This window comes from Meriones unguiculatus, chromosome 3 (assembly GCF_030254825.1).
Source record: "Meriones unguiculatus strain TT.TT164.6M chromosome 3, Bangor_MerUng_6.1, whole genome shotgun sequence".
NCBI classification, from domain to species: Eukaryota; Metazoa; Chordata; class Mammalia; order Rodentia; family Muridae; genus Meriones; species Meriones unguiculatus.
The window spans coordinates 15,337,832-15,359,794 of NC_083351.1; the positions used below are offsets into that span (position 1 = coordinate 15,337,832).

At 55.3% G+C, this 21,963-nt stretch overlaps 1 protein-coding gene across 5 annotated transcripts in view; it reads left to right on the plus strand.

Annotated features, from left to right (window-relative positions):
* Ephb2 (EPH receptor B2) overlaps window positions 1–21,963 on the plus strand; it is a 180,961-nt gene that overhangs the window by 129,062 nt on the left and 29,936 nt on the right. For all 5 annotated transcript variants that reach the window (XM_060379279.1, XM_060379282.1, XM_060379280.1 and 2 more), the window contains exons 4-6: window positions 5,481–5,636; window positions 7,267–7,602; window positions 17,964–18,088. In XM_060379279.1, the coding sequence (XP_060235262.1) occupies window positions 5,481–5,636; window positions 7,267–7,602; window positions 17,964–18,088 (617 nt within the window). The remainder of the gene's footprint in view (window positions 1–5,480; window positions 5,637–7,266; window positions 7,603–17,963; window positions 18,089–21,963) is intronic.

A 21,963-nucleotide genomic window follows, 5' to 3' on the forward strand; every position in this document is an offset into this window, starting at 1 on the left:
ATCCAGGCCACTCAGGGCCGAGCACTGGCCCAGCCCGTGGAAGGTTTTGGAAAATGGCAGTTGTGCTGTTACAGCTTGCTTGGGGGCAGCTTTGAGTCCCCAGGGTCACGAAGACCAGGCCCTGAGGCCTGGCGCTTTGCGAATAGCATCCTGTCTTCTAATAGAATCTCCCGGCACACCTACTGTGCACACAGTACTGAGGCTCAGCTCTACCCTGTCCGCCGCTCACCAGCCAGTAGACCGTGTCACCTCACCCAGCAAGACTGGCCTGGTTTGTACTGGGGAGCTGACCAGAGCCAGCTACACACACACGTTTCTTAACAACACAGCGGCCCTGATCTCTGGCCAGTCGATCACCTGGAATTGGCCCTCAGGGAAAGCACACACGATTCAGGAACACAAATGTGAGATGGGCCTCTCGCTTGCTAGCCAGCTGGTTGGTTCAGCAACCATTATTGGGGGCAGAACAGGTCTGTGCTGGCTTGAGGCCTGAGCTGGCTGCTGGGCAGAGGTGGGGGGAAGGGGCACAGAGAGAAGCCCGGAGGAGAAAGAAGCAGGTTGTGCAGCCAGGCCACCGAAGTCCCTGGGATTGAATGAGAAGTGGCCAGCAGAGCAAGGGAAGTGTGTGGCAGGGGCAGGCGTGGGGCTATGGCACAGTTGGTAGAGTGTTTGCCTAGCACATGAAAAGCCCTGGGTTTGATCCCTAGCACTGACGGGTGTGGTGGCACACACACACAATAATCCTATCACTCGGGAGGTAGGTGCAGGAGGATTAGAAGTTCAAGTTTATCTTCAGCTACATGGAGAGTTCAGAGCCTGGGCTACGGGAGAAAAAAAAAATGAGTGTCCAAGGGGACTGTGAACCCCCCAGCTGGCCTCAGACCTGGGAATCAGGGACTCAGGACTTTGAATTTAAGAACTGGAAAAAAATCTGGTCATCTTAGCAGACAGGTCCAGAAGACAGAGAGAGCAAGTGGCTGGCGGGAGTCCATCTGCACAATGAAGTGGTCTGATGGGTCATGGAGATGCTAGTGGCCTGCCACCTCTCCCTGCTTCTGTCCTGTGAGAGGGTATTTCACTGTTTAGCCAACACCACCACCTCCTGGGGCCCCACTGAAGGCTGCCTAGCATCTTCAGCACAGGGAAGGGATCTCTCTCTCTCTCTCTCTCTCTCTCTCTCACACACACACACACACACACACACACACACACACACACACACACGGACCTGAAAGGCCCCGGGCTGCTTTCTAATGTTGGAACAAGCCGAGGGGCCAGCACCACTTTGGCACTTTTAGTCTAGCCGGCCTTCCTAAGGTGGTAACCTTCGAGTAGATTAGACAGGGCACCAGGCAGGGGGCAGTTTAGCAGACGCCTGGAAGTGAAACCGCTAGTGAGCCCTGTGGAGACTGGAATGGTGGCGAGTCGCTGGGAGACACTTGGAGTTGACCCCTTGGGCCTCGTGGATCTATTCTGAGTTAAACAGTGTTTAGCCGCTGAGCTTTTGTCCAGCAGATTCCTGCACTGACTGCGGAGGGCTGGCAGGGACAAAGACTGGGCAGGGAGGTCCCTGGGCACTCAGCACTGCTCATGTTGAGATGCTTGCTCTGTCTGCTCTCAGGCCTCCTCCTCCTCCTGAGCTCTTGCATGTGACATCCAAGGGTTCAGGGAATGAGGGATAGCCCAGACCTTTCTTGGGGGTCAGGGGAGAAGAGGGAGCTAAGTCTTAAGAACCTTGTGTGTCAGCCTCTCCCTGGGCCTCGGTTTCCCCAAATGCCGATAGAAGTCTTGAGCAGGTGTTTTTCCCACTGCTCATCCATCCATCCTGGTGGCTGGCAAGGCCTCCCAGGGTAAACAGCTCAGCTGGGCACATGGATTGATAAGGAAGGCATTAAGACAGGTGCTCAGGAAGACTCCCTGGAGTAGGTATCATTGGCCCAGTGACCAAGGGAGGGCAGTCCAGGTGGCAAGGGCAGGAAGCATGGTGGGGGTCACATGTCCCACGACTCGTGAATGTGGAGGGACAGGGGATGGTCATCAAGGCAGGAGAGGTGGGTAGTACCCCAGCCTGTGGGGCCCCTGAAGGTCTTGGGCACCCAGGGGTGGCATTTGGGATAGCAACTGCACAGGGAGGCATTGAACACAGGCCTCTGAATGCACCTGCTCAGAGGGACCATCGGGGGTTTTAGTGCATTCCCAGCCAGAGCCGCGCAAACGCTGCCACGATCAATCTCAGGATGTTCTCATCGCCCCCAAAGTAAGCCTGTTACCTATTAACAGTCATTTCCCATTCTCCCCTGTCCCCTGCCCTTGGCAGCCACACATCGACTTCCTGTCTCTTCAGATGCGTCTCTCCTGCGCCTATTTCCTACAAATGGAGCTGTACTTTTGTGACCGGCTTCTTGGAGAGAGAACAGTGTTTTCAAGGTTCCCCGGTGGGGAGCACATACCCGGGACTTTGCTCCTTTTTGCAGCCAAATAATATTCCATTGTCTGCCAGTAACGCGGACCTGCTTGTATTTGAGAGAGCTGGCTGGGGAGGCTGGGCAGGAGGAGGCCAGATGGCCCTGTGAGGCCAAGGAGCGGGCGGGAAGAGCTTTCTAGAAGCCTGCAGGGGTGGGAGCTGGCCAAGAAAGGCAGGCGTGGGACCCTGCCGTGGAGGGAAGGCCTAGTAATTGAGTGACTGCAGGGGGTGGGAGGAGAGGAGGTGCAGGCAGGAAAGGGGGGGGGTGGGTTCCTGGTGACCGGGCAGAGAGTGAGGCGGCCTCCCAGGTGAAGAGGAGCAGGTTTGAGGGAGTTCAGGGACTGGGGGTGGCCGATGGAGAGGTGACTAGGGAACCAGCTAGATGGCCTGGGCAGCCCAGCCCAGCAGCTGGGAAGGTGGTCCAGATGGAAGGGCTGGCATGGCACAGAGGGGAGAGAGCAGCCACCTGCCAGGCAGCCGGGAACTGGCCAGCAGATGGAGCAGGCGCTGAGGGCTGTACATGCTCTGATGAGGGAACCAGGAGGAGCCCAAGCTTGGAGCCAAATCCTTTGATATCATAGGGACAGTTGTAGACCCTCCTGCAAGCTTCCTCGGAGAAGGACACAAACCCTGAGAGGCTAGCCCTTGGCTGGTGCCACTCTGCAGCTAGTATGGCCAAATGCCCTAGGATCCCTGGGCCAGGCCAAGGTGGTAGCCCAGTCTTGGTCCCCAGTGTCCAGGGCTGATGAGTGAGGAGGAGTCCACAGAGCCAGAGCTGCAGAGGTTCCCAGAGTAGCAGCTGTCGCTCCATCGGCTATCCACCAACATGGGGGGCTGTGGATGAAAAAGAAAGTCACCCCGGACTCTGAGGCCAGACGGCCTGGGGCTGACCCCAGCTCTGCTGCCAAAGCCTCATCCTGAGACAGTGACTCTCCCTCCCTCTTGGTGCTTTAATTCCCCTGTCTGGATGCAGGAGAGGCAGGGTGACTGCTAGCCAAGGCCCCGGAGATTCCAGAGATTGGAATGGCCAAATCCTTAGGACAGAGCTAACAGTCCAGGGGACTCAGAACTGCTGCTGTATATATGTTGGTCAGGAGCATTGCCCCATCTCCTACTTCCACCACCCCCCTTCACCATTTCCCCCTTTTCCATCTCCAATTGGGACCCTCCTTGGTCATGTCACTGAAGCTGCAGAAGCCTGTTGATGATGAAGTCCTGTCTAATCCCTTGTGGTCAGGACAGCATGAGCCAGGGTGGCCATTGATTAATCAGGTCACCAACTTTGCTGACCTGTGTTCCGGAAGCAAGCAGGAGAGGCAGGCCTGAGAGTGGCTGTTTCCCGGCCTCCATCTGTAAAAAGAGCTGTGCTCGGATTGGTGCTGAGCAGAGCCCCTCCTCCACCCTGTACCGGGTGCTGTGTTCCCTGTAACTTCATAGCCACATCATGTGGGAGGAAGTTTGCCACCAGTGAGGACACTGCAGCTCAGAGAGGTCAGCTAACTCATCCGAGGTCGCTCAGCAGCTTGGTTTTGAACAGGTGTGTCTGCGCCAAGATTGTTCCAGGCCCTTTGTACAGAGGGGAACCAGTAGAGTGTTCTCAGTGACGCTAAGTGCTGTTGCTCTGTTTTCCGGACACAGAAGCGGGTTAGGTCACTGGTCACGCTCAACACGCAGGTGGCTGTGGGATGTCCCTATGCTGTGTTCACTGCCATCCTAACTTTGTATTCTGTAAAGCTGTCTCCCCCACTGAAGCAAGCAGCTTCGGGAAGCCTTTATACGGCACTTGCTGAATACCAGCTTCTAGGCTAGGCAGAGGGCAAACAGCAGTGAATCAGGTGCGGCTTCAGTTCTGGGGCCACTGAGAAAATGTCCAGGTAATTATGACAGGAGGGTAAAGCTCTTTGAATTTTGGATTTGTTTCAGGAAAGGCAGGATCCCTGACTGGAGGCTAAGCTGGGAGGAAATGAGTTGCTGAGAGTAGGCCTTGAACGATAAACACCAAACACCAGGGCTGATGAGTTGCTGAGAGTAGGCCTTGAACGATAAACACCAAACACCAGGGCTGGAAAGATGAATTAGGACGGTTTATGTTAGCTGTCTGTATACAAGGAAAACGATGTTCGGAGAGGTGCAGCCACTTGCTAAAAGTCACGCAGCACCCAGGCATGGACTAGATGTCTTCCAGATGAGGACCCCTGGCCTGTAGGTGAACTAGCAGCATCTTTGGAAGTTTTCCTTAGACAGAGGCTGAGAGGGACAGGGTCCAGTCATCAACCTCTGATTCCCTTCCCAGGCCAGCAGGAGCGGGTGGGTGGATTTGAAGCCACCAACACTGTCATGGCTGCCTGCAGTAGATGCTAACCCATGCACGCCCTGGCAGCAAGGCAGCGAAGAGTAAAAGGAAAAAAGACACCTCACTCCTGGGAGAACCCAGAGGGCCAGATGCTGCCTGAGTGTAGACACTGCCCCCTCAGGCTGAACTTGGCACTGCAAGCCCCATTGATTTGTTTGTTTTGCTTGTTCGTTTTTAACACTTTAGCCAAACTTTACATGGTGCCTAGCGTGGCACGGGCTTGTATCAGGCATCATATGTGCGAGTGTAGAATGCTCACCTCAGACCCAGGTCTGTGCAATGACAGCAGTATCTTCATCACCTACCAAGGTACACACAGTGGCTGACTATAACACTTCATGTCTGTGACCTGGAACCCTATTACCTAGTTATGGGCTAGTTAGTAGCTAACCAGGTTAGGAATCCAGACTCCATCAAGCCCTTCTAGACTGAGGCACAGGTGGGCCAGGACCATTATGGGAGCTCACTGAGGGGGCTGAATCCACAGGCAACTTCAGGGACGAAAAACACACAGGTCTAATGGAAACCCTGGGCCAAAGCCAGGCTTCCAGGGCGGACCTGAGACTCTGGGTCCCCAGGATCATGGCCAGGGGTCCCTCCCCGTGCTACAGCCTCTCTGTCTCACCCGGGCTCCTCGGTGACCGTCCTTGTGTTCTTCCCCAGGTTGTCCGTCAGGAACCTTCAAGGCCAACCAAGGGGACGAGGCCTGCACCCACTGTCCCATCAACAGCCGCACCACCTCCGAGGGCGCCACCAACTGCGTATGCCGCAACGGCTACTACAGGGCCGACCTGGACCCCTTAGACATGCCTTGCACAAGTACGGCCCCTCCCACACCCGGTCCACTCCCAGGAAGGCCCAGCGGGGAGGGGAATGGCCTCAGAGCAGCCGAGCGCCCGGGGGTTCTGGGTTAGCCTTGCAGTTGGCATCTGACCCCCCCCCTCCTTCCACTCGGTCACGTGGAGGAGAAAAGCCAGGCTCTTGATCCACAGAGGGGCAGGACAAGGGCTGGCAGAAGAGCCAGGTGACACCCACGACAGAGGCTGCTCAGTGCACAGGCTGCAGGTGCAGCCTGGACCTTGGGTCAAAGGTCAGGGTTCTCTTGGAAAACAGCAGTGTTCTGCCCCCTACATCAGCCAGGGTGACATTCGCAGAGCTGACCCCAGCGACTTAGAGCACACAGACCTCTTCTGTCATGTTGAAGGGGCTTGAAGGGCTCAGAATTCATGGTGGCCTCTGAGGCTCCTGGCCTTTCCCCTTAAGGTCACGTCTTCTAATACTGCTGCTGAAGCTCTAGGTGTCACACACATATACCAAATATAGACACACATTCACACTCACACACATACACACTCACACACATACACAAATACACACGTACAAATATACCCACATACACATTCACACATAACACTCAACACATACAAATACATACACAAACACACATACACATACACACTCACACACATACACACTCACACACATACAAATATACACACACATACACAAATACACACATACACATACAAATATACACACATACACATTCACGCATATACACTCACACACATACAAATACATACACGTACACAAACACACACACAAGTACACACTCACACAATATGCAAACACACATACATATTCACACAGAAACACATACACACTCACACGCACACATTCTAGGCAGCAAAAAGGAGAAAAAGTTGAAACGTAGCCATCTATCTTCGTTTTAAGCCACAACTCTAGAGAGCTTGGGGGAGGGGGTGGCTCAGTGGGTAAGGGCGGTTGCTCTGCAAGCAGGAGGACCTGAGTTCAAATCCCTAGCACCCATGTGAAAAGGCAGGCACGGAGGGGGAGGAGGAGGGGGAGACTGGCTGGTCGCAGGAGCCAGCTAGCTAGCCAGCCTTGGGGACTAGTGAGCTTCAGGTCAGTGGGAGACCCTGCCCCAAAGCAAGGCAGAGAATGATCGAGGGAGGCAGTGGATGCCCTTGCTCTGACCTCCATATGGCCATGCACACATCTGCATGATCACATGCATGCAGCATACACACACACTCACATACAACATACACACAAACTCTCATGTAGTCACATGCATGTACATACCACACTCACATGCAACACACACACACAAACTCACATGCAGCACACGCACACTTCCACACAGTCACATGCACGCACACACACACACACACACACACACACACACACCTGCAACTAGAGAGCATACACAACACACAGGAAGGAGGGATGAGACAGAGAGAGACTGGTGGCATGCAGGGTCATCCCACACATGAAAGCACGGTCTCCAGGGATGTACTCTGAAGGAGGCTGGGACCAAGAGGAAAGCAGACATTGGTCCTCAGCACGATCACATAGTCTAGAAGCTTTTGGGGGGGGGAGGCGAGTAGACCCACAGGCTCCGCTGACCCTCTCGTCCCCTCCCTAGCCATCCCCTCTGCGCCCCAGGCTGTGATCTCCAGCGTCAACGAGACGTCCCTCATGCTGGAATGGACGCCGCCCCGAGACTCGGGGGGCCGTGAGGACCTCGTCTACAACATCATCTGCAAGAGCTGCGGCTCGGGCCGGGGCGCCTGCACGCGCTGTGGGGACAACGTGCAGTACGCGCCCCGCCAGCTGGGCCTGACCGAGCCGCGCATCTACATCAGCGACCTGCTGGCGCACACGCAGTACACCTTCGAGATCCAGGCCGTGAACGGCGTCACTGACCAGAGCCCCTTCTCGCCCCAGTTCGCCTCCGTGAACATCACCACCAACCAAGCCGGTGAGCGCCCCGGGTACGAGGGGAGGGGCCTGTCTCTCTGTGCTACGTTGTGCGCCAAGGTGGTACTCTCCATCTGCTATCCTAGCGCTGGGTCGTGAATTTGAGGGCAGCCTGGGCTACATAGCAAGATCCTGTCTGCAAGAATCAGCAGCTCTGCCTGGGGCTGACGCTCTGTAGCAGAGCACTTGCCTAGCAAGTGTAGGCCTTGGGTTTGATTGCTGACACTTTAAAACAAACAAACAAACAAACAAAACAAAAAAATAGGTTTCACCTGTGGGTCAACGCTCCCAAGAGTCGTCCCTGGGCCATTCACTCAGCAATCTTTGCTGAACAGCAGGTTCTCACCCAGGAAGAAGCAAGCCACTCCTCGGCTTCTCCTTCATGGGGAACACACAGAGATGCCGGAGGCAGAAGTTCAGGCCAGGACCAGGAAGGCCTCCTGGAGGAGGTGGGCTGCTGTGGCTGCAGTTTGCAAAACTAAGGGACCCCAGGCAAGCAATGGAGGGTACTTCGGGGAAGAAAGAGGAGCCACGGCTTCCTCAGGGCCCCTGCTGGCAGCTGGAGAAGTCAGGTCACAAGCCGGGAAGGATGGCTCGGGCTAAGGGGCTCCGGTGTTAGTTTGCGGCCATGAGTCTGGTGATGCACAGTTCCGTGCAGAACATGTGGTCCTGTCACTCTGTGTGTTTCTAAGACACGTGCCTGGGGCCCTGGAGCTTATTTGCATGTGTGTTTGTGAATTTGTGACCGGCCTGGTGGGCAGAAAGGGCTTACGTTTGACCACGAAGGTGGCTCTGCTGTCTATTTTTGTGTCTGATAAGGAGTATGGCTTCTCGTGCGACCATGGGACGTAACTGGCTGAAGGTGTGAGGAGAGTGTATCAGTCAGTTACTGTGATGATAATGCTCAGTAACAAATATACCCCAAATCCAAAAGTTTAGAACAGTGAGCTAATATGAGAACACGGAGCTATCCTTTGATTGGGGTCCAGAGGGGCAACACACTTTAGAGAGCCTCAGAAGCTACAGCTGTTGGCCAAGATACCCAACAGCCCACAGGGGCCCAATGGTGAGTCTCTCCATCTTGAGAAAACTCAGCTGGAGCCCTGGCTACCAAAGAGGAAGGGAGCAGTGCTTCTCCATGGGAGAAGGCAGAAAGGAAGCCCTCCGTGATGCCCAAGGTGAGGGAGAGCTGTTGCTAAGAGCATCCTGCTTAACCGCAAGGGGTGGGGCCTGGGCTGCTGAGAAGGGGATGGAGAGGAGGGGCTTCTGGAAGGAGGTGTCTAGGGAAGCCCTCAGGAATGAAAAACAGGAGGGGCTAGGGGATTGACTCAGTAGGTAAGGTGCTAACTGCACAGGCATGAGGAGTTGAGTCCAGTCTCCAGAACCTACCTACAAAGCAAAATGCAGCTGTGCTGGGAGATGAGACAGGAGGATCCCAGGAGTTCACTGGCCACGCAGCCCAGGCCAGCGAGAGACCCCATCTCACATGGACAGTACCTGGTGAGTGACCCAAGCTTACCTTCCGGCTTCCACACACGCGCTCACAGGAATGCACACAGGAAGGAGGAGGGATTTGGGGCAGACGACCTGGCTTTCCATCCTAGCTCCGGCGTGTTCTTGCCTGTGTCTTTAGTATAATGGTCAGCCCTTCCTGCGAGAGTGCTGTGTAACAAAACCCCTTCAACGCTCAGTAGACAAGGGCGGCATCCCTGTCCTCCTTCACTGTGGGGGCCTGAAGGATACCGGCTTCTCTTGTGGGGCCCACTGTACTGGGCAGGCGTCCACGATGTAGGCTCTCTCCAGCCTTTGCTGTGACTCAGCAGCCTCCCAGGCTGGTTTCTCTCCAGGTGGAGGGTGGGCGTGCGGCAGGAGCCACGCTGCACCAGCAGTTGCCCGGAGCTCAGCAGTCACAGCGAGTCCACGGCCAAGGCCAGCGTGGAGGGGGTGGGAGGTGTGCTCTGCCTGCTGTTCCCGGGCAAAGAACGGAGACTGCACCTTCTGTCGCACCCATGAAGTCACTTCCTCACTTGGGTCTCGGTTTTCCCCACGGAAGTGTGCGCTGCCGGGACCAGACGGGAGAGTTTGGATCCCAGGCTCCGGGTCTGCACCCAGGCTTACTGAGGGAGAGCTGTGAGTGTGGTCTGAGGATTATTTGTGGACACTCCAGGGTTCCTTGCTGTCAGACAAAAGAGAAACTTTTGTCTTTGTTTGAGTCCAACTGAGCCCAAGTCCCTTTGAGCCCCGGGCCTTATTCCCTTTCCCACTGCTCTCTGTTTCAAGCCCTTTGAAGAACACATCGCACAGCCCAGCCAGGAGCTGGGCAGCCATATAGAGCAATGCCCTGGCACATGGGCACACACACACACACACACACACACACGGACACACATGCACACACATGCACATACACACACACACACACTTACCTCCATTGAATAGGCTGAGACACAGAGACCTGGGGGTGATCACAAGGAGAGTCCCGCTACTCAGTGGCCTTTTTTTTTTTTTTTTCTTTTGAGACGGAATTTCTCTGTGTAGCCTTAGTTGTCCTGGACTCTCTTCGTAGACCAGGCTGGCCTCATACTCACAGAGACATGCCCGCCTCTGCCTCCCAGAGTGCTGGGATTACAGGCATGCGCTCAATTCTTGATTTAATCCTGGGACCGCTGGGACCACCGGCCTCTGAATCCAGCCTGGAGCAAACCGTCCTGCCTGTAAGGACTTACACTGTGGGTGTGAGGTAATCCATAGCCACAGGGCCTGTATCCCAGCTGCCTGAATGAGACCCAAGCGTGCCCACCAGTGCAGACCACTGGCTTCCCGAGCTGGGCTCTGAAGGCTGAAGAGCTGGGATCAGGCAAGGAAGAAGAGAAGCCCAGGAGGTGGCAGACAGCCAGTCCCACTGTTCCTCCTAAGCCCCAAGCCCTCCCGCCGCAGGGCCTTTGCACGTGTGGCCCTGGCCTGCCTGCAGACCCGAGCTCGTCTCGATGACAGTCCTGACTCAAGACACCCCTCCCAGCCCGGGGCCTCGCATTCCTGCGGCTAAAATTTAGTTTTATGTCTCTGATCATTATGCGTCCCTCTGTCTGCTCCACCATCACCGCCTACATACAGTGGTCTGCTTTTCCTCACAGAGGCTGTCCCAGCACCCAGAAGGGGACACCCCACAGGGAGAGTCCAGAAGCGTTCGCAGAAGGTTCAGGGAAGCGTGCAAGGAGGGGGAGCTTGGGACATTGGAGACGGCAGGAAAACGGGGCGGCAGCGGGGGTGGGGGGTGGGGGGGTGCTGGTTCCAGACCGATGCATTCAGTGGTGGGTTTTGGACAGACCCTAAAATTTAATTTATAAATATCTAGTTCACTGCCTTAAAAGGAAAAAGCCTTTCTCTTCGGGCAAGCACTGGGCTGTTCTTACAGTCCCCTGGCACTCGCCGGGGCCAGAGCTGTCTTCTGACTTCATAAAGCCGTCACGCGCCTCCACCCACACTCTGCCTTTGCAGGGTGCCTTCTGCCCAGTCACAGGTGGTGCTCAGGGACTGAGGAGGCAGCCTGGGCTGGGCTAGTAGGGCTTACGCTAGAGGAAACGCCAGTCCATATACGCAGGCTGGCCAGCTGGGATTGAAAGACCCCAGGACTGGGCACGGCTGTCAGAGCCTTTGAACTCTGCCAAACAGCCATCCTGCCGCCCCCCCAGACCCAATACACAGGAACAGAGAGACCAGAGGGTGAGGCAGATAGCTCCTGGAAGAGGTGGCGTTTATGTGGGTATCCAAATGACAAGCAGGACAGCCAGGTAGCCATGGAGGTGGAGATGGAGACATCTCAGTCACAGGGACCAGTCCTCAGGGTCACCTAGAATCCCGGGCTACCCTCCAAGGCTGCTCCAGTCTAAGCTCTGCATCTTGCCACCCCCAACCCCTCCTCACACCTATCAGGGTGTGAGGAGGAAGGTCTGGGCGTAGGTGTCAGGTGGGAACCTGGCTTTGATTTATTTGTTATTATTTATTTGTTTGTTTGTTTATTGAGATGGGATCCCACGTAGCTCAGGCTGGCCTTAAACTCAATAGGCAGCTGAGGATAACCTTGAACTTCTGATCCGCCTCCCTCTATTTCTAGAGTCCTGGGATTCCAGGTTTATGACACTATGCCTGCCTCAAATCTAGCCCAGCTGTCCCCAGCCAGCAGCCTTGGGCTGGTCAGTAGATTTTTATCTGCTTGTTCTTCCCCGTCGGCTTCCTCCCTCACATGGGCTGCTGTGAGGAATTCAGCTCACGTCACCACTGCCACCCAGGCTGCCTGGTCTAGGCAGGTCCTCAGAACCCAGAGGTCTCCTGCATCCACTGTGACCGTGAAGTTCATTGTATGACCCCTTTGTTCAGTATATGCAGGTAGTAGGCCAGGCCCTCAGCCACGAGTCCATCACAGAGCCAAAAGGGTCTTTGTTAGTTTGATACATAAGAGCTCTGAACTGAGTTAGGGACTCGCCCACGACCATCATGGCAAGAGGTCGAAGGATCTGAATGATGTTGTCAGGGCCAGGGATGGCAGGACAGCTACAGACAACAGTCCTGTGGCCAGATATTTGACTGCAGCCTTCTAGGTGAGGAACGCTGACCAACAGGCTGAAAGGCATGCCCTTTCCTCCCAGCCCAGCTGGTACGTGGGAGAAACGACAGCAGCGCCAGGCCTGACGACTTCTTGTTTTCTGAGCTGGGGGGGGTGTCCCAGCTGTAAGGGAGACCTCACTTTTCTGGCCTTAGTTTCCCTGCCTGAAAATAAATGGGCTTTTGCAGAGGCCTAGAAGGAATGCCAGATCGCTACACCACGCTTGGCAATCTCCAGTTACACACAGTAGGCCCTCACAGTTTTGAGGCTGTGTGGATCTCTTCGAACTAAGCGGGGCATGGGCCATACTCTTGGGGCTGTGGGACCGTCTGAGGTCGGAGTTTCTAATCTTTACTTTTGCACGGAACCCAGGACCTCGTGCACACGCCAGGCTTGTGCTCTACCATCTAGCTATAGTATCTTTCCCCTTTTTATTTGAAAGCGCAGTCTCACCAAGTTGCCCAGGCTGGCCTTAAGCTCACTCTATGGCCCCAGGGAAACCTTGAATTTGAGATCTTCCTGCCTCAGCTTCCTGAATAGCTGTGATTGTAGCCCCTGCATCACCAGGCCTGGCTTCTGGCCCTTGTGTATCGAAACAGTGAGCAGAATCTGGCTCCGGTTCTCCAGGGATGGCTGCTTCCTTCATCTGCCAGACACCCTGAGTCACTGAGACCCCGTCAAGTCCCTGCCCAGGACCTCTGATAGCTCGCAGTCATCCACGGGTGCCTGGCTTTTCAGCCTTCTAAACCCTAGGGTGTCCCACTGGGAAAGACCTGGCCCTTTAAGTTGGGTCCCCATGGGGCTAACACAGGAAAATCTCCCATCTCAAGGGCCTTCTTGCCCCATGAGTGGCCATATTTCCCAGGATAGAGATATAGGCATCGTTTGGGATCATATTCCTGCTAATCACAGCAGGTAACCAGGGTCATATTGAAATGCCCCATATCCCAGGGTTCCCACCTCATCTCATGTACATTTCTTGCTACGTAGAGGGAAACTGAGGCCCAAAGAGATTCCAGAGTGGCTTCTCAGGATCCCACGAGGGTCCTTAGCAGAGCAGGCACCCCAGGACCCTGCCCAGGTCTGTGTCCAGGACACCATGCCACGTGGCTTCCTTGACGAAAGGCTTTGAACTCTCCAAAGCCTTTCTCATCCCCGGGACTCCTCTGATCCTCGTGCCCTGCTGGGTCTGGGCGCACAATGCATTCTGCTCTGGAACTGGTATGAACTTGTCTTCACCCTCTTCTCTCCCTGGGAGGCCAAGAGGATCAGAGAGCTCTAAGCAGGGGCCTGGGGAAAGAGGAGAGAAAGGAAGCGAGGGAGGAGACTGTGTCCTGCACTCTGGTCCTTTGGAGCCAGGGAGGCGTCACTGACTGAAGGTGCCATTGAAGATGGTTTGCCGCGTGATATGGGCGGGACATGGGACAGGTGGAACTGACAAAGCCCGTGGTAGAAGAGAAGCAACGTGCCGTGGGGTTTGGGAGTCTCTGGGCAGCCTGTGGCAGCCTCGGTCCTGGTGGAGGTGTGCTTGGGTTTGCTGTCTGTCTGCTCCAGAGCACGGGCAGCTCTTTGGGTATTGTAAAGGTTCAGCTCCCTGTTTGGAGGTGGCAGCTGTCGCGTGGTCTGCAGTGGCCTCAGCTAGTTGGTTCTCAACCTGTGGGTCTCGACCTTTTTGGGTTGACCCTTTCACAGGTGTTACCTAAGACCATCAGAAAACACAGATATTTACATTATGATTCACAACATGTATGAAAGGGTCGCAGCATTAGAAAGGCTGAGAACCTGCTTTAACAGGTTGTCGTGGGGACAAACTCCTGGCCGACACAGGGAACCTAGACAGTAGCCAGATAGACCTACACAGGGTCCTTTTCAGGTCATGTTTGCCTATATCCCTCTGGCCAAACGAAGTCACATAGCCCGGCCCAGAATCAGAGAAAGGAAACCTGAAAAGTGACAGGACAAAAAGGCATAATTAGAGAGCGATGGTTGATATAACCAGTCCATATGGTGCCTAGACAGATAGGAGGTGTTCTTCCTCTGATCTGTAAAATCTATATATATATATATATTGGAAAGTAGAAACCGTGGGAGTCATCAGAGGCCCAGACTCCTCAATATGTCTCCTTATCTTTATGAGCCAGTCTAGCTGCTGTGTCTCCAGCCATCACATACTAGTCCCAGACACCAGGATCAAAGGTGAATTAGAAGGAGACTGCTCTCCTTCGGGTTTTGTGTAATAGTTCAGCTTACTGGTAATCTCACATGGCCGCCCCGGCCTGTAGAGAGGTTGGGAAGTGCAGGCTTTTAACTGAGCACAGTGTGCTTAACTAAGAACTCGAATGTTGTTCATGTCAGAAAGACTACTAGGAAGGTAGCAGAAACAGAGAAGGCTAGCTTGTCTGAAGCCAACCAGGGTGCCTGTCTGCCTGCCTTCCTGCCTTCCTTCCTTCCTGCCTGCCTTCCTTCCTTCCTTCCTCCCTTCCTGACTCCTACCAACAAATCTTCTTGAAGCGCCCACTCCGAGCCACACACTGTTCCAGGCACTGGGATAGTTGAATGTGTGTGGTACAGAGAGGAGAGGTGGTCAGGCATGGTGTCTCTGGGTGGGTGACATTTAGTGGAGATCTGAATAAGTGCCGCTGACCTCTGGCAGGTGGGAGGGAGGAGGTTTCCAGGCAGAAAAGCAGGAGCCGAGACCCCGGCGGGAGGGGCCTCGGTATATTTGAGAACATAAAGGGCCAGAATGGATGGTTCCTGGGAAAGGGGAGAAGAGGGGGATGCCAGGCAGGGCCTCCGTGGCAGGATGGGGCATGTGTGGGGCTGTCCATGGGAACAAGGGCAGCAGATGGTCACAGGAAGTGAGCTGACCATTCAGCTTCTCGGCCTCTAGAAGCTGGTTTCTCATTTAGCCTATGGGGACCACCTTGGACTGTCCCCTCATCCACCCTCAGAAGTCCCTCGTCCAGCCCCATCATGCCTTGGGGAAGAAACGTAACTCTCAGAGTGAACTCAGCTGCCTAAGCCCCTGCCAGGGAGGGGCGGGCTCTCCCTACTCCCCCCCAGGCCTTGCTGGAGGCCAGCAGGCCCCCTGGCCACCTGCCCCAGGAGGGCAGGTTGGCCAGCTTCCTCCCTTCCCCCCCACCCCCGCCTCAAGCTACAGGCCTCTTCTGTGTTCTGCCCCCTGGGGCTCCATCTCCTGGCAAGGGTCACAGGGCACCGTTGACCCCATAGCCTGCTGGCGTGCCCGGCTGATAATTGAAAATACCAGAATTCCCCAATGTCCAACTTCCAAGGTAAGCTGACCCAGGGTGGACGCGGCGGCAGGAGGGGCCCCGGGCAACCTCAGGCCTGTCCCTTTTCTCATTGCTAATCCCTGGATTCCGAGAGAGGGGCAGGCCCCCTGGCCTGCCTTGATCATCTTCACTGCAGATGCCGCCTCCTCACCACGCCTGGGTCACGGGGCTTAGGGGCTCAGAGCCCAGGATCTGCCTGAAACCCAAGCCTGCTGCAGCCCAGACTTCTCAAGCCCGTGGGACCCACCATGCCTGGAGCATAGGATGTCCTCATGAGCCCTTGCAGGCTTCCCTGCTCTGTCTGTAGCGTTGCAGGGAGAAGTCTCCGTTGGCCCTGAGTTTGCCTGGGTTTGACTCTTGGCTCCGTCGCATATTACATACCACATCGGGTAGGTTTCTTCATCCCTCCTGACTTCATTTCCTCATCTGTAGAATGGGTATCGTAATGCCCAACTCACAGATGATGTACGTGTTAACTGAGTTAGCCGATGAGAAGTGACCGCGTGGGTCTCAGTAACCAGGGCCTCCTCTGGGTGGGCATCGTGGGCCCACAGGACCTCCAGGAAAGTGAGCTGAGTGGCCAGAGAAGCAGGCAGCCACCTACTCCTGCGAGAAGTGACCTGACAAGTGGCCCACATATCCCCCAGCAGGGCTCAGCTACTCTGGACCCACCTGCTGCTATGTATCCTTGGACAAATCACTCGCCCGTCTCTGAGCATGCTCTGTCTTCTAGCAACATCAGCTTCTCCCGGTAGCGGCTTAGAGGTCCAGGTTCCCAGGCACCCCACGCCTGACACCTGCAGGGTCCGAAGCTGGGGGTAGGAGGGCAATTCGAGGTCTATCCGGGTCTCCCAGTTCCACTGGCACGAGCTGAAAAGGGAGGCAAGCAACAGGACTCAGTCTGCTGCTTTGCCTTGCAGTTGGGAGTGACCTGGAGACTCCAGAAGCAGCAAGCAGCAGGGGCCCTGGCTCTGGTCTAGGTTCTCCGGTTCCTCTTTATAGAGCCTAGTGTGCTGCTGGATGGGGTGGGGAGGTAGCCCTCCCCAGGCAGAAAGAAGCCTACTTTCTTGAGGCTATGTGGCTCTGAAATGACCAGGAGGAGGGACTTCTCCCTAGGGGGAGCCTAGCACTCCCAGAAGCATTGCCCTGCCACCCACTCAGCCTTCACACACACACACACACACACACACACACACGTCTTCCATACTTAAAGTGGCCTTGCTGCATAAAGCAAGGGTGTGGAAGCCGAGGCTCCCAGAGGTGAAAGACTCTGCCCAGGCCACAGGGGTCAGTGAATGGTGGGGGGATGAGCCAAGCCATCGGTACTCAGGACTCAGCCGCCCTGGCCTCTAGGCTGAGGGTTTTGGGGGACAGGGCAGAGTGTTGAGCTGCTGAGCCGAAAGCCCACCACCCTGGCCAGGGTCCAGAAAACAGTCTGGTCCAGAGAGGTTGGCGATTCACCTAAGGCCACACAGCCAGTTGGCAGAGGACACGGGGCAATCTGGGGCTGATGAGGCAGAGTGGAAATAGCTAAGTCAGCTCCAATGTCAAAGGCCCCTGGGCTCCCAAAGGACTAAGCCAGGCTGGTGCCTAGCACAGCCAAAGCCCTGGGAAGCAAGTAGGAACTGGGAGAAAAAGGGTTGGCCTTGATGTTCAGGTGTCTCTTTGAGGGCCAGCATGGCAAATCTGCCCATCACAGACCTGCTCGGGAGCCAGGAAAACGGTTAGGAGGTGCTTTCTCCATGCTGTGAGTCCTCAGTCCCCCAGGGGACCTCGAACCTCAGGTCCAGAGAGGCATTCTGCAACCCAGACCCTGATGGGCCCCTCTGGCAAGAGCAGGACGTTGGAGACCACCCACCCAGCCCCAACCCCTGTGTAACACCCTCCGACACACGGCAGGTGCAGCGTGCAGGTTTGCCCCATGAAGAGGCAAAAAAATTAATGGAGAATGTTAAGAGTGAAAGGATCAGAGGAAGGCAATGACGTGGGCTCGGCGCCTGACCCCCTTGAGTCCTCAGTTTCCACACATGTATTCGTGCTAGTTCTTCCAGCACAGAGCACGGCCCATTTCACAGCTCTGTCTTCACCCCCTTGGTGAGAACAGAGGCTGAGGCTGCTGGTGGGCTGGGGTTGGTAGATCGAGTACTTGATAGACGTGGTTGGGGTAAAATTCTTGTGCCACACATCCGACCGGTTCAAGATGTATGACACAGTGGCAGTTAGTATGTTTACCGCCTCATCTAGCTCCGAAACACTGTCGCCAGCCCTGAGAGAAGCCCCAGGCCCCACTATGGTCCTGAACTCCCTGTGGGTCCTTTCTCTGGTCCTTGACACACACACCCCCCATCAGCTTTCTGCCCCTGCCTTCCCTGGCAACAAAGTTCCCTCTCTATCCAGGCCCTTCTAAGATAAGCTGGCCTTCCTCGTGCCTGTTTGGACCCCTGACCTCTGGCCTCTCTCTTGCAGCACCATCGGCCGTGTCCATCATGCATCAGGTGAGCCGAACCGTGGACAGCATCACCCTGTCGTGGTCCCAGCCAGACCAGCCCAACGGCGTGATCCTGGACTATGAGCTACAGTATTATGAGAAGGTAGCCGTGTCCCCGCTGGCTTCATCTCCCCCAAGGGCCCCTCTCCCAGTCTCAGCCTGGCGTCCACTCTCCTGTCAGCCACAGGGTCAGGCTGCCTGGCTCTCCGTTGGCTCTACCGTCCTTGCTGTGAGATCTTGAGCATGTGCCTTGACCTCACTGTTCTGATCCAGGGGACAGGCTGTCTGTCTGAATGACATGCCACACTGAGGCTTGTTGCCATCAAGACCTCTTCAGTCTTGACCTCCAGAGGCCGAGTTCGTTGGTAAACTATTTAAAAAACAAAACAAAACTGTACTTAGCAGTAGTAACTGGTCTTCACTCATTGAAAGCACTTGTGTGGGGTTGTAGCCCTAGAGAACACAAAGGCTTCTGGGAAAGATGGACTTCTATTTAAACTAAGGTGTCAGTGACTAATAGGAAGTCCACAGTGGAGGGTGAGCCCACAGTGAGCTGACAGTACACACAAAGGCTCTTCCTGTAGGCTGAGAGAAGAAAGGCAGACTTCCTTTGAGCCACTCTGAGACTGCTGTGGCCTTGTCTCCACCTAGACACCTTGGGCTGCAGAGTGGGGTTTCTCCCTGATCTTACAAAACAGACCCCACTGCTGCTTCAGAGACCTGTGGCTGAGCCACGCAGGTAAGGCTAACAGGCAGAAGCCATTTGGATCCTCAAGCAGGCATCCTGTCCGCTCCGGGCCTCCAATTCCACCTGGGTAGATTGCAGAGGGGACTTCCGCTCTGTAGGGACCATGAGGAGGAAGGAGAATTGAGGAGGAAGGAGAAGAGGCAGGAACCAACACCAGGCCCCCTGCAGAGGCACAGGTGTGAGCTCCCCTGTTCCTTGCTCGGCCTCCTGCAGGGTGGGCTCGCATTTCAGGGCAGTACCATGGGGACCAGAGAACATGAGATCCCCACAGTACAGGGCTGAAAGAGTGGACATAAGAGTTGGCCACCCATATGGATAGGCACCAGGGGCCCTGTAACCTGGTCCTTTGACTTGCATCCCTTCTTCCTTGTACCCATGGAGAACCACAAGGACCCCGGGGAAAGGTGACGCAGGGCTTCTGTTCAAACTAAGGTGTCCATAAATGACAGACAGGAAGGCCCTTCGTTGGGGGTAGCCCACAGTAAGCAGGAAATGGATGGGGAGGCATGCCATGCAGAGAAGACAGCTAGAGACAGTGGCAGTTCCGCCTGTGGGAGCCCACTGTGTGAGACCCCCACCTAGCCCTAGCACCCCGTCAGCATCTGGGTTAGCTGGGATTTACTTGCCGTACACACATCCGGCCTCATCCAAGTGCCCCCATCACTGGCTTTTTTGCACATCCCGGAGTCCTGTGTCCCAGGAAGTCAGGGGTCACCTCTCTCTGGTCATCACCTTCTCCCCAGAGCCCTGAACCTGATGCATAGAAACACCTGCTGGATGGGTTGAGTGAAGGAGTGAATGAAACCCTCATCATTGCCGTGCCCGCTGCAACCGGCCATCTCCCCCAGAGACCTGCACAGCCCTGGTTCCAACTCCCCCCACCCCCAGCTTTTGGTCTCCCCATCACATCCTTCCCTCCCTGGTCTCTCAACCCTGCCTGTTGGCATCTTCGGGTACCACAAAACACTGCGGAGAACATCTTCCCACAGACTCTGCCTTTTCTCTGGAAAGCCTGCACGCTGGCCGCAGGGGCCCTGGCCTCCCTAGGGTGTGAGTGATGAATGAGAGCATTGTATGGATGAAGCAGAGAGTGAGGGATGGAGCCTATGAATGAAACAAGAACCAGGGGCAGCCTGGCCGCTTGGGCCAGTCACTTCCTGCCCCTCACCACCCTGGCCAGCCCCAATTCATACTTCAGTGTTTCAGCATAAACGTCTTGACCTTCTCCAAGAAGCCTTCCCATACTGCCAAGACCAGGGCCAACATTTGCCCTTCTCTTTGCTCCTTCTGGCAACACTGAGCCACCTAATGAACTCATCCAGGGTGAGACGTCAGCTCTGCTATGTCCCAGCACCTGGTACACAGTAGGTGCTCCATGAATGCTTGTTGGATGTGTTGGGGGTGAGGGGACTGAGTGTTTCTCCTGAGAAAAGCAGCCCTGCATCTCACTGGGTCCTGAAAGACGTTGAAGGCGCTCCCAGCCTAGGTGGCTGGACCAGGAAGCTTTTGCCTTACAGGGGCCGGTGTCTCTGCTCCCTCCAGCAAGGACAGCTTAGCAACTGATTTTTTTTTTTTTTTAAGAAAGAGAAGGAAAAAAAATCTAATTAAGAAGCTTTGTGATTAAATGAAACCGAAAGTATTTTTCCCCAAAGATTGGAGCGGAAATGAGGAATCCCTGTGCGGTCCTGACTGTAACCCACCCATTTCCTACCACAACAGGCAGACCCAGGAGCTTGGCAGAGGTGTGAGCTAGGGTGCCACTGCTCTACTTTTTTGGGGACCAGGTGCCTCCACAGTGGCCAAGGGTCCACCTGCTCATTCCTCATAGTCCTTGCTGTGTGCCATCACCAGTCATCTTTGGAATGGTACCCTTAGATGCTGAGGGGAGGAGAAACTGAGGCACGGGTGACCTTTCAGCTGAGTGGCTGAGAAAGGACTTGCCCTTGACCTCTCTCGTTCACTCTCCCTGGCGCTCCTCAATCCCAGCTTTCTGCCAAGGTTACTTCTGAGATGACCAGTGACACGTAGCTAGGACTGGGTCCCTGTTCAATCAGCCCCTCTGCTCAGAGGCTGGGGTGTACATGCCATCAGAGGACAGCCACTAGGCCATTTGACTTCCGCTGTCATCAGCTGATGCTGGCTGCAGAGGCCTCCGCCATCTGGGAAGAACAAAGGCTCAGACACTAACAGCCGGGTAGGGTACTCGCCACAGAAGGGCCAACAAAGGTCTCGGGTCCCAGGAGGTACTTTAGAGTGGCCCACAGCCATGGCACGGGGGAGAGGGAGGCCTATATCCGGGACATTTGAGCTGAGTTTTGAAAGCTGAGAGAAGTTCACAGGGGGATGTGTGAAGGCAGTTATTCAGGCTGCAGACGCAGCGGGCTCAAAGGCCCTGGGGCAGAGCTGAGCAGCTGAGCTAGGAGAACAGAAGAATGATCTCAGATCTCAATAAGAACGACACAGCAAGACAGAGAGCACACCACGGGGGAGCGGTCGGAAAGGGAGGCTAGCTGGGGTGTGTCCTGCCTTCCAGGCCTGGTGAGTCTGGATTTGATTTAGAGTGTGATAGAAGGTTCTGGAATGCTGGGATCTGACTCCAGTTGTGTGAAAGATCTCTGCAGAGTACTGCATGGAAAGTGGTCGGTGGGGGGCGGGGGGGAGGGGGAACCCAGAGACATATGGGACACCGAGTGAGGAATAATGGCTGCTTGAGTTGGTGGGAGATGATGGGGTTAGACATTTTGATGCCCATGGCCCCAGGGAATGGTAGAATGACTCTGGGGGGGGGGTGCTGGTTCCAGGCGCAGGGGATTTGCGAGTGGAGCGTGGCGCTTGCCAGTCAGGCTTAGGATAGCCTGAAGCATGTGCTAAGAGTCAGTAGAAGCAGAGGAGCATTCAGGACCCAACGAGGGGAGCGAGGAGCTCATGGTGGTGTCAGGGAACCAAGATCAACTTGTGCCCTGATGCCTCAGCCTTCTATTGTCACCTGGAAAAGCGCAGCCAGGCTGCCATAGCAAGATGTGGATCTGGCAAGCCATGGCTGGTTCTTGCCTGGCACCTCCGATGTGCCCTGTGCCCACAATCTATCCCTTTCCAGGATGTTCCACAGCTTTCTAGAACAAACACGGGGCTTTCCCCAGCAGAGAGCCATACCCACTTTTCCTGCTTCTCTCTCTCTTCTCCAGAAAAGCCCTTTAGGAATGGAGGTGGCTTTCAGGTCTCTTTGGCTT